Below are 12,251 nucleotides of genomic sequence, written 5' to 3' on the forward strand. Positions count from 1 at the left end.
TGGACGTTTTCCTATCTTCAAAAGTGAGTAATCTCACTAAGTGAAACTCTTCAAGCTAAGCACAAGTCTAAGTCCTCCTCTGAACTAGAACCTCACGCCATTAACTCCTAGAGACAGAGACCATCTCCCAGTGAAGCAAAGGACACCTCAGCCACAGTCTTTCAGCACTGTATCATCTGAACCAAAAAATACACATTTTTTCCAATTTGTGCTTTACTTCCAGTTGCTGTAGTTTCAGTGCTGGCTCTCTACCAGAACAAATAGTGTATCTAGCCCTGGTTCTCAAACAGCAGTTACTCCTGCTACTGAAGTATTTTAAGGGAGGAGGCGACATGAACAGAGTCACCAGGTGGTGCTGTCCCACGTGGTATTCAAGTTTCTATATTTTCATCTTCCTCTGTGAACACTCTTCACTCAGAGAAACAGAAATATATTAATGAGTAACATAGCCTCCTTGGGAAGGATAAGAGAAGTAAAGCTCTCTGCTATCTTCTGGAGCCAAGGCTTGAGTTCTTGAGTTTTGCCAGACTAGGGAGTTGATGTCGGCAGAAATTGCTGGAACAGCTGCCATCACAGTACTGGCGTCTGCTCCATCCCAGACCAACATGCGTGGTTGAAGTAGCAAGATCCACACTAATTACTGAGACTCCCCATGCATTGCAGATGCTCTGCAACTTATCATTATATCATGTGACTCAGCAATATAGTAAAAGTGCTCATTTAAATGTAAAGAAAATTGCTTACCTGTCCCAAGGCCCAGCCTGATTCCTCCAAGGAAATGGTTGGTTAGTTTTTCATGATCCCACACAGTCAGTTCAACGCAAGCATCCTTTAGATCCTCTGTGTGAAAACCATCATACACAATAGTATGATTGAAAACAGGGTTTGTGTCTCTTTTTATAACTCGGGTCTTCTGGTAACTCTTCTTACTTGTGTCTGGAAGCACATAGCTTTGAGAGGAGAAAAAAATACAGCATGTAGTACAGAATATCACTGAGGTTTCAGTTGCTCCTACAAAATTCTATACATGGGTCTAAACACACCTTAATTGTGAAATAAGGAGGAATTGGGTCTCAAAGTATAAGAAGTCTCTATAGATTTAATGGGAAATGTTGATAATTCCTGGACCAAATCCTTTTTGCAAAGAAAATCCAGTTTTTAAGCAAGTACTTTCAGAAAGGAGGGTACAAACTTTAAAATTCCCTGCTTTCAGCAAAGCTTTTGGTAGGTTGACACTTTAAATAAAGAGATGGACATTACTTTCAGATATTTCTGTTTTCATAGTTTTTCATCATTTAAGTGCCAAAGAATGCATTTCAAAATATTTATTCTTACTCAACAAACTTTTATTCAGGAGAATTCCATAAGGGTTTGAAATATATGGAAAACATGGTGAGCACTTCAAATGTCTCAAAAATCTTGAAATTCCTTTAAATTATTTTTAATTTTCTGGAATATTTGCAGCACCTTCTCCCATGTAACAGGCAGACCTTATCTCCCAGGCTGCAGAAAACATCCACACACTGAAAGCTGGAGAAGACCACAGCTGGCTCCAAGTGCCTATATGTCAGTCCTAGTGAGTCCCTAACACATTCTCAAACTTTGCACACAAGTTCGTATCACAGTAAAACTCCCAACTTCACATGAACGCACTGAGCTGAGGCACAGCACCCACACATTTCTTCCAGTAAGACATTATTGAGGTAAAATCACTTAGTGAGTCACAGATATTGGTTGACTGAGAACTTTATCACAGCAAGGATTTTTCTAATTTGGTCCCAAGCAAATAACAAGGGCAATTCTTCATCCCTACAGAACACGAGGTAACACATACGCTTTATAGGATGGAAGCACTGTTAAGTGAGCTGGAGAAAAGAGAAGAAAAAAAAACACTGCTTTGTACGTTCAACCCCTCTCTGGAGACAAAGACCCAACATCAAAGCATGTTCATGCACTTACCATTTCACAAAGGAATCAACTCCAGAAGGACGCAACTGCAGCAGGTCCTTGACATCTTTGACCCAAATGTGAACTTCACCAGAGGGGGGATTCTTGGGACCTGCCATTTAGGAGAAGAGACAAACTCTCACGCCAGTCCTTACATAGCTAGCAAGAAGACAGGCTTCCTCTCCAGGGACTGGAGGGAGCAGAAATATGACCTCTCTGTGTACTCACTTCATCAGGAGCTCTGCACTCCTCTACCTGCGTCCCATATTGTTACCACCAGCCCTCCACGCTTGCAGCTGCGGAGGGCACCCAGTACCACTTGCTGGTGCTGCTTTGAAGCAGCAAAGAAGAACAATTTCTGAGCGAACTCTAAGCTCGTGCCTGCCCCATGATAAGAGGGACTGCATGTTGCTGCCATCACATCATAGCAGTGCCTATGGTGATCGTAACAGCTGCTGAGTTTAAGGCTGTTGAGCCCTTCCTCTCTTCCCTCAGTCTCCCAATAAATCCAGACTTGCAAATCACATATAGTCTGCAGATGGTGCTAAGAAGCACCAGTGTTGTGCCGTTGTGCTGATCTCTTAAGATCTTGCTCTAATGAGATTAGTCTTTAGCTAGCCCTAAAAGAGATGAGGCATTGCAAACTGCATACCTATGAACAGGCAATACTTCTTCTTAATGTGCAAAATATATTACCTAGGCTTCCTGGTGGGACATACTTAATAGACAAATTCATCACTCCTCGATGATCCACACCATTAATGGCAGAAAGACTCTGAAACAGAAACAGTTATGACTGACTAAACAAGGGCTTGTGTTAACACCACAGGGCAAGCAGCTTTTGAGTTTAATGCAGGGGCACAAACAGACAAGCTCTGATTTTGCATGGCTAAAACAGCCCATTCTCAGGGGCAGCCCCTTACTTTGTGATTCTGTTCTCAACCTTAGTCCATCAGAACTAAACGCTTGAGGATTCACAGCAAGGTTGCCCTTCGAGATGTGACCAGCTTGTGTCCAGATAACTAAACATCTCATTTCCAAAAGCTGGCTGTCCTCTATTTTCTGAAAAGGGATCTCAGATCAGACCTCTGAACCCAGAAGCATTCAAGAAACCGTACAGGCCTTATGAGAACTGGCACCTGAATATTTACCTCCCAAGGCATGTCCGATCACATCACCTAGTACTCTACTGTTTTTTCAGGGATAGTCTTTGAACGAATACAGAGAGAGGCAGAGGAGTTTCTGTTGATTAGTGTCAGATCACATTTATGAAACTCATTATCCCCAGAGAGCGGTCGTAAAATAAGACCCAAGAAGGTCTGTGTTTTGAGCACTGCAAATATTGCACTAACATGGCCAGGGCTTGGGGCTGGGATGGAGGAGTTGTTTTACTCTCCAGGGTGCAATTCAGGCTGTTTGGCTCCACCTCACTGCCCAGAGACCTCAAGGGAGCCTTCCCTTCATGCAGGAAATTCACTGCCATGGTGCAACGCAGAGCAGCCGTCTGCAGGGCCTTCGGCCAGGGGCAGCGGGGGCTCAGCGGGACAAGCCCTGAGCTAACACAGCCCTGCTCAAGCAGCCAGAGAGGGCTTCTGCCACCCCGCAGGGCTCTGCAGTTGGGCTACGAAGCAGGACCGCAGCTGAGAGGCACTCACCCGGGGCTTCAGCGTGTACCAGTTGAGTTTCCTGTTACTCCAGTCCCAGCTGGCCAAGTCTATTTCGATCTCTCCCAAGAAACTGTTACGTCCCAGTGGGTCATTGTGCCAAACAGAGAGATTTAATTTTTGGATCAGCAATACCATTTTCTCTATTTTATACTAGAGGAAGAAAGAGAAGCCAGGTTGTTCAAACCCTTGTGTTTTTAGCTCCAAAATTAAAATTTTCACGAACTGCTTTCAAAACTGGAAATAAACTACTTAAAAGCTTGAACTAGCTGTGACTGAGAGCCACAAACTCATTCCACACATGCTCTTAAGGACTGGTCCTGCTCTGAACAACTCTTTTTTGTGCTGCGGTGATACCACCAGCACTCTAATAAAGCTCTTTTGCTGAGCATAGGGAAACTTAGCGCTCTTTTCTTCTTAGGACAAAACCAATTATTCTTTCAAGAATTATTAACATAGGTCTGGACATTGTTAAATAATTCTCTATGCTTTGATGAGTAAGATCACAGAATAAAGATCTGTCTTAATAGTCCCATGCTTTATGACTGCAAGGCAGGGAAGGTAAGAAGAAATAAATAGCAGAGATAATCACATGAGCATTCAGAAATCCCTTCACCCCCAAACAATCCTTATACTGTATTCAAGAATCCAATAGAACAAACAAACCCTGAAGCCATCATATCTAAAAGTCTGAGCCTGACTCATAATGTGGGACTTACAGTAATATATTTAGGGATTCTCTTTTATTTGCCCTCTGATTTTCAGCCTTTAGCATGCATTCATATTTTCACACTTACACCAGTGGGATCAGAGGACTTTTTGACACTGTTCTGGGAGTGGTAGTTTTGGGGAATTTCTTTTTGCCCTTTTAGTGCAACCTGAAACATTGCTGTCTGAAGCTCCTGCTATCAGAGCAGCTTATGGAAAGTCTCCAGTTACTAGACACATTGGCATCCTCTAGTCTCCTGCTTTTAATGTATAGCAAGGTGACTCCTGCCTGATTCGGTTTGCTTGTTTTCACCCTCCAGTTCTTACAAAAAGATTGAAAGCATCAGTCAAACCAGCAAGTACAAATTTCTGATTTTTCAGTAGTTCAGAAGCTATTCAGAAGTCACATTTCTCTCTGGCTCCTTTCTCCTCAGTTTTCTGCAATCTGTCACTTTTCTCTGGTCCCTAATTTCCAGAGACAGTGTGAATCCATCCATTTGTCAGCTATTCCCCTCCCTTCCAGCTTCCAGTTCCCAGACCTAAGGATGGTGCTTCAAGCTCCTTCCCAGGGAGCAGTCGCAGCTGCCCCTGGGCATTCGGGATGCCCTCACCAGCCTGATCGCAGTGTTTAGCAGATGAGTAAGTAAGTACAACAGCACAAAGACTCACATGCCACCTTCCACACAGCCAAATCCATAGTCTCTGTCAATTCCCTTATTTCCAGTTCTCCCCATACCACTGAATGTATTCAACAGTAAGCAGTAAATTCTCCTCCTCCGATGGAGGATGAGATGTAGCTGTGGCCACAGACTAAACACACACCAACCAGCCGGCACACAGGAGCTGTGCAGGCCCAGCTCCTTCTCACTGTCTATGAGAAGTTCACACTCATTTCCCCCGCAGCATCACAGCCCCAGTGTTGTCCCCTAGTGTTACCAGGAAGCAAGTGAAGGACCCCTATCAAGAGGCTCTTTCACCATCTGGCCTGGCACAGCTGCCTGCTACAACACAATTTTTCACAGCATGTATTTGTGCTTACCCTTAACACCTCATTATAAATGGGATTCACTGTTCTCTTCTTCACTGAGGTTTTCCTCTTACCCATTCTAGCTTTGTCTGGGAGCAGATAAGTTTTGACATACCTGTAAAAGAAAACAAACTCCAGCTGGGTATTCGTCAGGATCACCACACTCTAATAAGTGAGTGAGATTTCTGAATGGTGACCTGGAATTTATGGGAACAAAAGACCCAGAGTTGACTCTCTGGAGCCAAAACTAATTAAGAGATCTGCTAGGGTGTTAACTTGGCTTGCACTAAACTTATAAATCTCACTGGCTGTGGATGGATACCACCAATATTCAGAATAAGCAGCTCCCTAGCCAATCTGCAAAGCCAGCAAGGATTTAAACATGGCCATATACCTATTTTCTGAAATGTTTGTAATGCAGCATCTCTGCACCTTCAAAATCAGGGTGAAATAAGAGAGGAGGGAAGCAGTGGAATGTCTCAAGGACTCTGATTTTAAGTCTCTCTCCTTCAGGGTTCAAATCTGAGCTTATTTTCATCACCAAACTAGAGATCGCCAACCTCTGTAAAACTGCCATTGTGTTACCTGATGGCACTTCTAAGGTTTTCTTTTTGCAAGGACATGTGTCTACATCTCCAGAGGTACTACTGAAATGCATTTGCCACAGGGAGACCAAGAAAGAACACATTCTTGTGATAACAGAAACTGTCTTTGTAGTGATCAAAGCGCACTCAATCTAATTCAGATTTTAGTCTACAGCAACATTTCTACTGATGCCAATGGCTCCAGACCATCAGCTGGAAAACTCCCAGCAGTAAGCATGCACCAGAAATCTGGAGGAGGGAGGAAAACATGACATTCACAAAGAAAAAAAAACACAAGAAAAAAAAATACTCCAGAACACAAAATTCCACAGTTTAGAAGTCATGAGGCACCCACGGATCAGATCTGCCTTTCTTCTCATCCACAACAGCTAGGTCCTTGCACTGGGAGACATGAATCTGGAACTCCCGGTTCTTCTCATCGTAGTCTAAAGCAAACTCAACGGTACCTTGGGCATCCACACTCCCAAAATCGCCACTGTAAACGCTGAGCACACTGCCACTCACCTGCCAAATGGAAAAGTAAAGTTAGTGCTATTGAAATAGGCAGCCTCCTGACTTGGTTTCTGGACCAAGAGGATGGTCTGAAAAGTGCATTCCCAGAGAAACAATCTGCATATTCTGTTCCACAGTAGTACTACGCTCTTGACACAGTAGTGGTGCACATCTGCAGCTGCACTCACACGAGCAAGGGCTGCGGAACCAGGATTTAAGAGAATGAGAACAGGACCTGAAAAAGGGTCTCATAGGGATGTGCTATTCCAGACTAAAATTAAGAAGCACTAGGTGACTGTTCTCCTGAACGCTCTACCAACACCTAACATTTTCACCCTCAATCCCAAAGCATTAGTCAACTGAGTCCAATCTAACTGGGTACCACGTGAGTCCTTCCCTTCGCCACACCTGCAGTAAAAATGGCTGCTGTCCTGACCCAGTCGCATCATTAAGAAATATATTGAGAGAACTTGAACTATCTTTATACAAACTTCTTACTTCTGGTAGATGGAGTTTCCTCTCATTCAAATTTTAAATTAGGCTAGTAAAACTCATACCAATTAGAAATATATGCCAAGCTATTACTATCCTGTTGCTTGCTCATAATGTGCATGGAGCTGTACAAAACAGACATAAACACAGTCTCTGTCTTGAAGAGCCAGTGTCCCACCAGACACTGTTGCCTGTGTGTGTCCACTAACCACAGATGCACACAAAAATGAGGTTTCGGCAAGTATTAAACATGAATTAAGCACCCAAGAGCCACTGCTTTCCTGGAACAATTTTTTTATTTGCCCGTAGGCCTTGGGATTCTTTTTTCAAGGGTTTAAGTCTTCCACTGGTAGAAAGTGATGAAGCAGAAACAATACACAGGTCCAGAGGTCCAGAATGATGAGAAAATTTTCCATTGCACAAATCAGTCATTATTACTGATGGGATAACATAAAAGGCTTACAGTTTACAAAGCAAATAACTAACCCTCTTGGCACATTCTATGATACAGTCATGCTCATTTAATCAGATAACTTCCCTGATAATTAACCTAATTCTTCTCTCTCTCCTACTTCCTTTGGTTCTTAATTTCATTCTATTTTAGCCTACAAGAACCTACTAAATATCTCCTCTCACTTTTTGGAGTTACATTTACCACCCAATTAAGATACTCACCTCAACAGAGAATCTAGACTGAGATATTCAGGAACATGTGACTATGGACACAAAAGGCTCATTTAATGCTCCAAGACGCTCCAAACACAGAGAACGACTCATATGCCCCAAAGTTCTTTTTTTTTGGGGGGAGGGGGGGGAGGGAGTACTGTTTGTTGTTTCTTTAAATGTTTATCTACTTTCATGACCTCTCCCTACAAGCCTTGCTTCACTTATATTCTTTAAACCTCACATACATGTTTTAGAGCTGTCTTCAACAAAAACACAGCAAACTTGAGCCCTTTTAAGTAGTTCCCTGCAAAACACTGGCTATTAGGAATCCCTTCGACATGCCTAACTAAACATACTCAGCTCTTTTAAGCTTTCCTTAGAAGTAAAGCTCTAAATAACACTTCTGCTGTCCACACCTTTGCTCTGAATTCTCTCTGGTCTGCTGATAAAGGGAAGGATGAGCTTGCAGAGGGCACCAGTTTGCAGTCCTAGCCCTGCCGCAGCTGGATCACGAACAAGTCACTTTATAGCTGTGTGTCTCATTTCCTCACCTAAAAAATGGGCACTCATTTCTCTGCATACTGCCAGACTTCAGAGAAGCCACACTTTGGAGAAGGGGCTTACCCTCAATTTGGCTAATATTGGTCCAGTAGGTCTCTAATTTGGGATGGTACCTTGAAATATTATTGTAACACAAGTAAGTTACAATCACCATCATTCTTTTAATACTGTACCATGCAGAAACCAACAGGATACTCTAGAGGCCATATCATCAATATCAGCTTAAATGCAGTGTCACCGTATCTGACAGCAAAAGAAACCCTTTCCAGCGAGATGTACGCGTTAAGTACCTACCGAGGAGACAGATGCCATGTCGGAGGAGTGGCTGCCAATGCTAGGCGTCTTTTTGTGCTTGTTAAACTGGAAGCTGATTTCTGAAGCCGTGTCTGATTCAGTCTGCTCAGAAAATAACAAGCATCTTTAAGCCCCACAGTATGACCACTTTGAAATACTACAGAGGAAAAACAACAGCTCAGCAGAGCCCCATGAAACAGAGTGCAGGTTACAAGAGCGGAGGAGAGTGCAGGCAGCCTCCCTAGAGGCATTCCCTCTGACCGACAGAGCAAACGTCATCATTAACTGACTCCAAACAGACCTGAATGCAGCCACCCAGACTCTTAGGAAGAGCATGTAATGGTGTGGTTTGAGGCAGAGGGAAACACTAAAACTGTTACAGGATAGAAGGGTTGGTCAGGATTAATGAGATTTTTTCTTACGCTTTTTTCTCATTTATTTATGACATAAATGAGGCATCCTCTAGAGCAAGCACTGTCAGTGTCTACAAGAAACACTTTCTTGCAGCTGACTGGCATTCAGGGGATGCTGTGATTATTATTCCAGCAAATTAAGATTTCAGTCCTACCTCAGACAGCAGGAGAGGAGAGGATCTGCTCAGCTCTTTCACTCTGTTAGGTTCAAGAAACTGATGGGGTATCAAATGAGGTTTATTGTACGCTGTAGGTACAAACAAAAAAAAGGCAACAAGTTATTTTGTCAGAAGGATAAAATATAAGAAAGTCTCATTCTTGATTAAGGTCACAAAGAAGGAAAAAGACCTAATGGAAGGCACTGGAGTATCATGCACTTGCCCCATCTCTGTTGTTGGGCTCTGAAGCTGGACCCTCCCCAAGACAAGAACTGCTAGTTAAAATTTTAAAGCTATTTTCAAATTGTTTTCGTTCAGTGTGTGGTAATGTGTATTCTCCCTCTAGTGGCTAATTTAATATGCTTATTAGCCTAAAGATGCAACTTGTTTGAACCACTTTATCTGTGTAGATGTAATTTAGAATGAAAACACACAAACCTGCCCCCTGTCAAAGAAACAAAACATGCTAACATTTTCATCTCATCACATCCTGCATACAATAATGCCTATACGAAAAAGATATGAAATATTTATATCTACAATTTCAGCATTGCATACACATCTCAAATATTCTGCTAGGCAGACCAAGAGATGGGCAAGGGAATGTCTAAAAGAAAAAAGTGTGAAAGATTCAAAAATGCATCAAGTTAGAGAGAAGGCTACTAGACTGCTTAAATGTCTAACTAAAACGTATTTGTTCTATTTTTAACTTTCTTCAATAACTTCCTTGATGACAAACCTCATTTCAAAATAACTAGTTTGGTTTTAGATGATATATGTAGATAAATAGCTTTGCATATATACACACTTGCTTAATGCTAGCCATGCTGATAGAGTATTCAATGCTCAAGATGCCCAAGAGCTTCTTTGATAGTAAAGATGTCTATTTAGTATTTTTACTTCTAAACATGAGCAAAATATTAAATTTACCCTCTCTGCAGGTCATTTGTTAAATTGTAAACAAGGAAGTGCAACACAGTAGAGGAGGGTTTCCCAGGGTGAAGTTTGGTGTCCCAATTAAGTTTTAATACAGCGAGCATAAAATCCTGATTTTCTCTGGGGAGACCAAGACGTTGAACTGCGATTCGTGGGGGATCTGAAGCTTCATGACACTGCCTCATAAGACAGCTCGCTCTGTCATACGATGGGGAATGCATTTGGTGTGAGGTCACCTGATGGTGTGCGACAGACAAGGCAATACAACGTGCAGTATCCACAGAGCCCTGTTGGGGACTTCCCTCCTTGTCATAAATAGGAGCTGGGTTTACTTAAACAAATACGCTCTATCCTTTCCTCTGAATAGCTTTACCTTTACTTAGGCATTATCTTCACAATCTTTGCCATCTCAGTCTTAGGCCTTATGTTTTGGTTTTATGCAAGCTCTTAGCCGCTTTCTTGGGCCTGGCAGCTTTCAACCACAAGTGCCTTTCTTCTCCAAGCCCTCTCCCTTGCTGCTGCTTCCTTCGGCTGCTCAGTAGTGCAAATAGGTTTCCCGGCCGCCGACTTCTTGAGCTTTGCTGCTGCTTCCTGGATTGCCTTCTCCTTAGCCTCTCTTGGTTTCTCAAAAAGAAACCCCAAACACGAACTGGGTTCAGCTGGTAGCTGGGGAGGGGATTGGGCCAACAAGCTCGGTCTGACACACGGGCTCTTGGAGAGGGGGAAATGGCCAGGTTCAGTGCTGCGAGCAGCAGAGGCACAGGTCCCAGAGTGCCTGTGGTGGGAGCTGACTTGCAGGCTGTGTGCACGGTCTGGCGTACCTGATGGACCTGCTGAGCGGGCCGCCATATGGCCTGGTCCCACAGTACATCAACAGGGAAGAGGAGAGATAGGGACAAGCTTTTTGCCAAACCTTTGAAGCCCTCATGCTCGTTCCTGCACACACTGTGTAACATACCATCCATCTAGCTGCAATTTCCTGGCTCTCAATTTAATTTTAGGCACTATAAGCTCTCTAATTTGATGATGAAACAATATGTCATTTTCCTTGCCTGGTACAAGCACAGAAGCACCAGGGATGCAGAACTCAGATGTATTATATTGCCTTCAGGGAATGTGAACCAAAAAGCAGAAAGGAAGATGTTACTCACTCTCTGTGGTTGTGTAAATGTTCACCATGCTCTTTGCAAGATTAACGCTGTTTGCTCGGGCCAAAGCCTGAGCAGCGGGAGAACGATTTCCATCTTTCTCTGCAATATAGAAAAATCCAATCAACATGGTGAATAAACACAAACAGGCAGTGTGTCAACAACCGTCTGTGTGAGTGTGTGTGTCTGTCTGTCTGCTGGCTTGTTCACTCTGCTTACAACACATCGCAGTTACATTACACAGGGCTGCTTCCAAATCATCTCTCTTTAATGTCTCTCCCCATGAAAAGCTCTTCACTCTATGATGGAAAATGAGAACACTGGATTAACCCAGCCCCCCAAACAGATCTTCCAATGTAACACAGCCATCTGCTAATATCATCCTGAAATGAATGTAAAAATAATGCAAGAAATGTGAGAAATGTTAAGAATGATCTGGTATATAAAGGAAATATTTCTGTTTACTTGTAGTGCAACTCAGGATTTTGACGGAGATGTTCTGTGGGGTAGATAATAAGCCAAGAAATGGCACTGTTAAAAATGAAAATCAACACAGTGAATGAAAATGAAAATCAGGCGAGTGTATGGATAATCCTCTGAAATGCATCTTACTCAATTCTTTGAGGACATTAAATTTGGAAAATAAGACATAGAGAGCTCTCCCTCAGTCTTTGCTTGGTAGTGAACAAGACTCAGGGCAAACAGAGCCCACATTTAAAGCAAATTGCAGTTAAGAAGAATTTTGCTCATATTAACAATCACCACAAGAGTCTGTCAAACCCAGAGTAAGAGGCTGATAACATGGCAATACTATCGATACCTTTAGGGTTGAGAACACGGTGTCAGAGCTCAGAAAGATCAGATGGCTTGTTCAGTCCTCTTTCATTGCAATTTAGTATCCAAATTCACTCGCAGAGCCCCCAAAGGCCAAGATTTTCATTAAACATTGATAGTCAGCTCTGCTCAACTTGAGAAAAGCATGTGGTGGTATCAAGGTAGCCTAATGGCCAACATATTTGTTAAACACATTTTATTTCTGTTGTTTATGTCTGATACCATGTAAATAACTTACATACCACCACAAAGAATTCCTCTAGCCCTACATTTGAAAAAAGCACAGACTTGCCAGATAGTGAAATA

The 12,251-nt window shown here is 42.7% G+C and overlaps 1 protein-coding gene across 3 annotated transcripts in view; it reads right to left on the reverse strand.

Annotated features, from left to right (window-relative positions):
• Positions 1-12,251, reverse strand: part of LOC134145282 (synaptotagmin-like protein 2) — a 71,883-nt gene that overhangs the window by 4,971 nt on the left and 54,661 nt on the right. For all 3 annotated transcript variants that reach the window (XR_009959575.1, XM_062584644.1, XM_062584645.1), the window contains 9 exons: positions 11,115-11,213; positions 9,025-9,116; positions 8,457-8,558; positions 6,286-6,455; positions 5,359-5,461; positions 3,603-3,764; positions 2,644-2,722; positions 1,960-2,059; positions 745-950 (listed from right to left, as the gene is read on the reverse strand). Coding sequence is in view for 2 of the 3 variants with exons in the window: in XM_062584644.1 (XP_062440628.1) it covers positions 745-950; positions 1,960-2,059; positions 2,644-2,722; positions 3,603-3,764; positions 5,359-5,461; positions 6,286-6,455; positions 8,457-8,558; positions 9,025-9,116; positions 11,115-11,213 (1,113 nt within the window). In the remaining variant the exon portion in view is untranslated. The remainder of the gene's footprint in view (positions 1-744; positions 951-1,959; positions 2,060-2,643; positions 2,723-3,602; positions 3,765-5,358; positions 5,462-6,285; positions 6,456-8,456; positions 8,559-9,024; positions 9,117-11,114; positions 11,214-12,251) is intronic.

Source organism: Rhea pennata, chromosome 11 (assembly GCF_028389875.1).
Source record: "Rhea pennata isolate bPtePen1 chromosome 11, bPtePen1.pri, whole genome shotgun sequence".
Taxonomy (NCBI): Eukaryota; Metazoa; Chordata; class Aves; order Rheiformes; family Rheidae; genus Rhea; species Rhea pennata.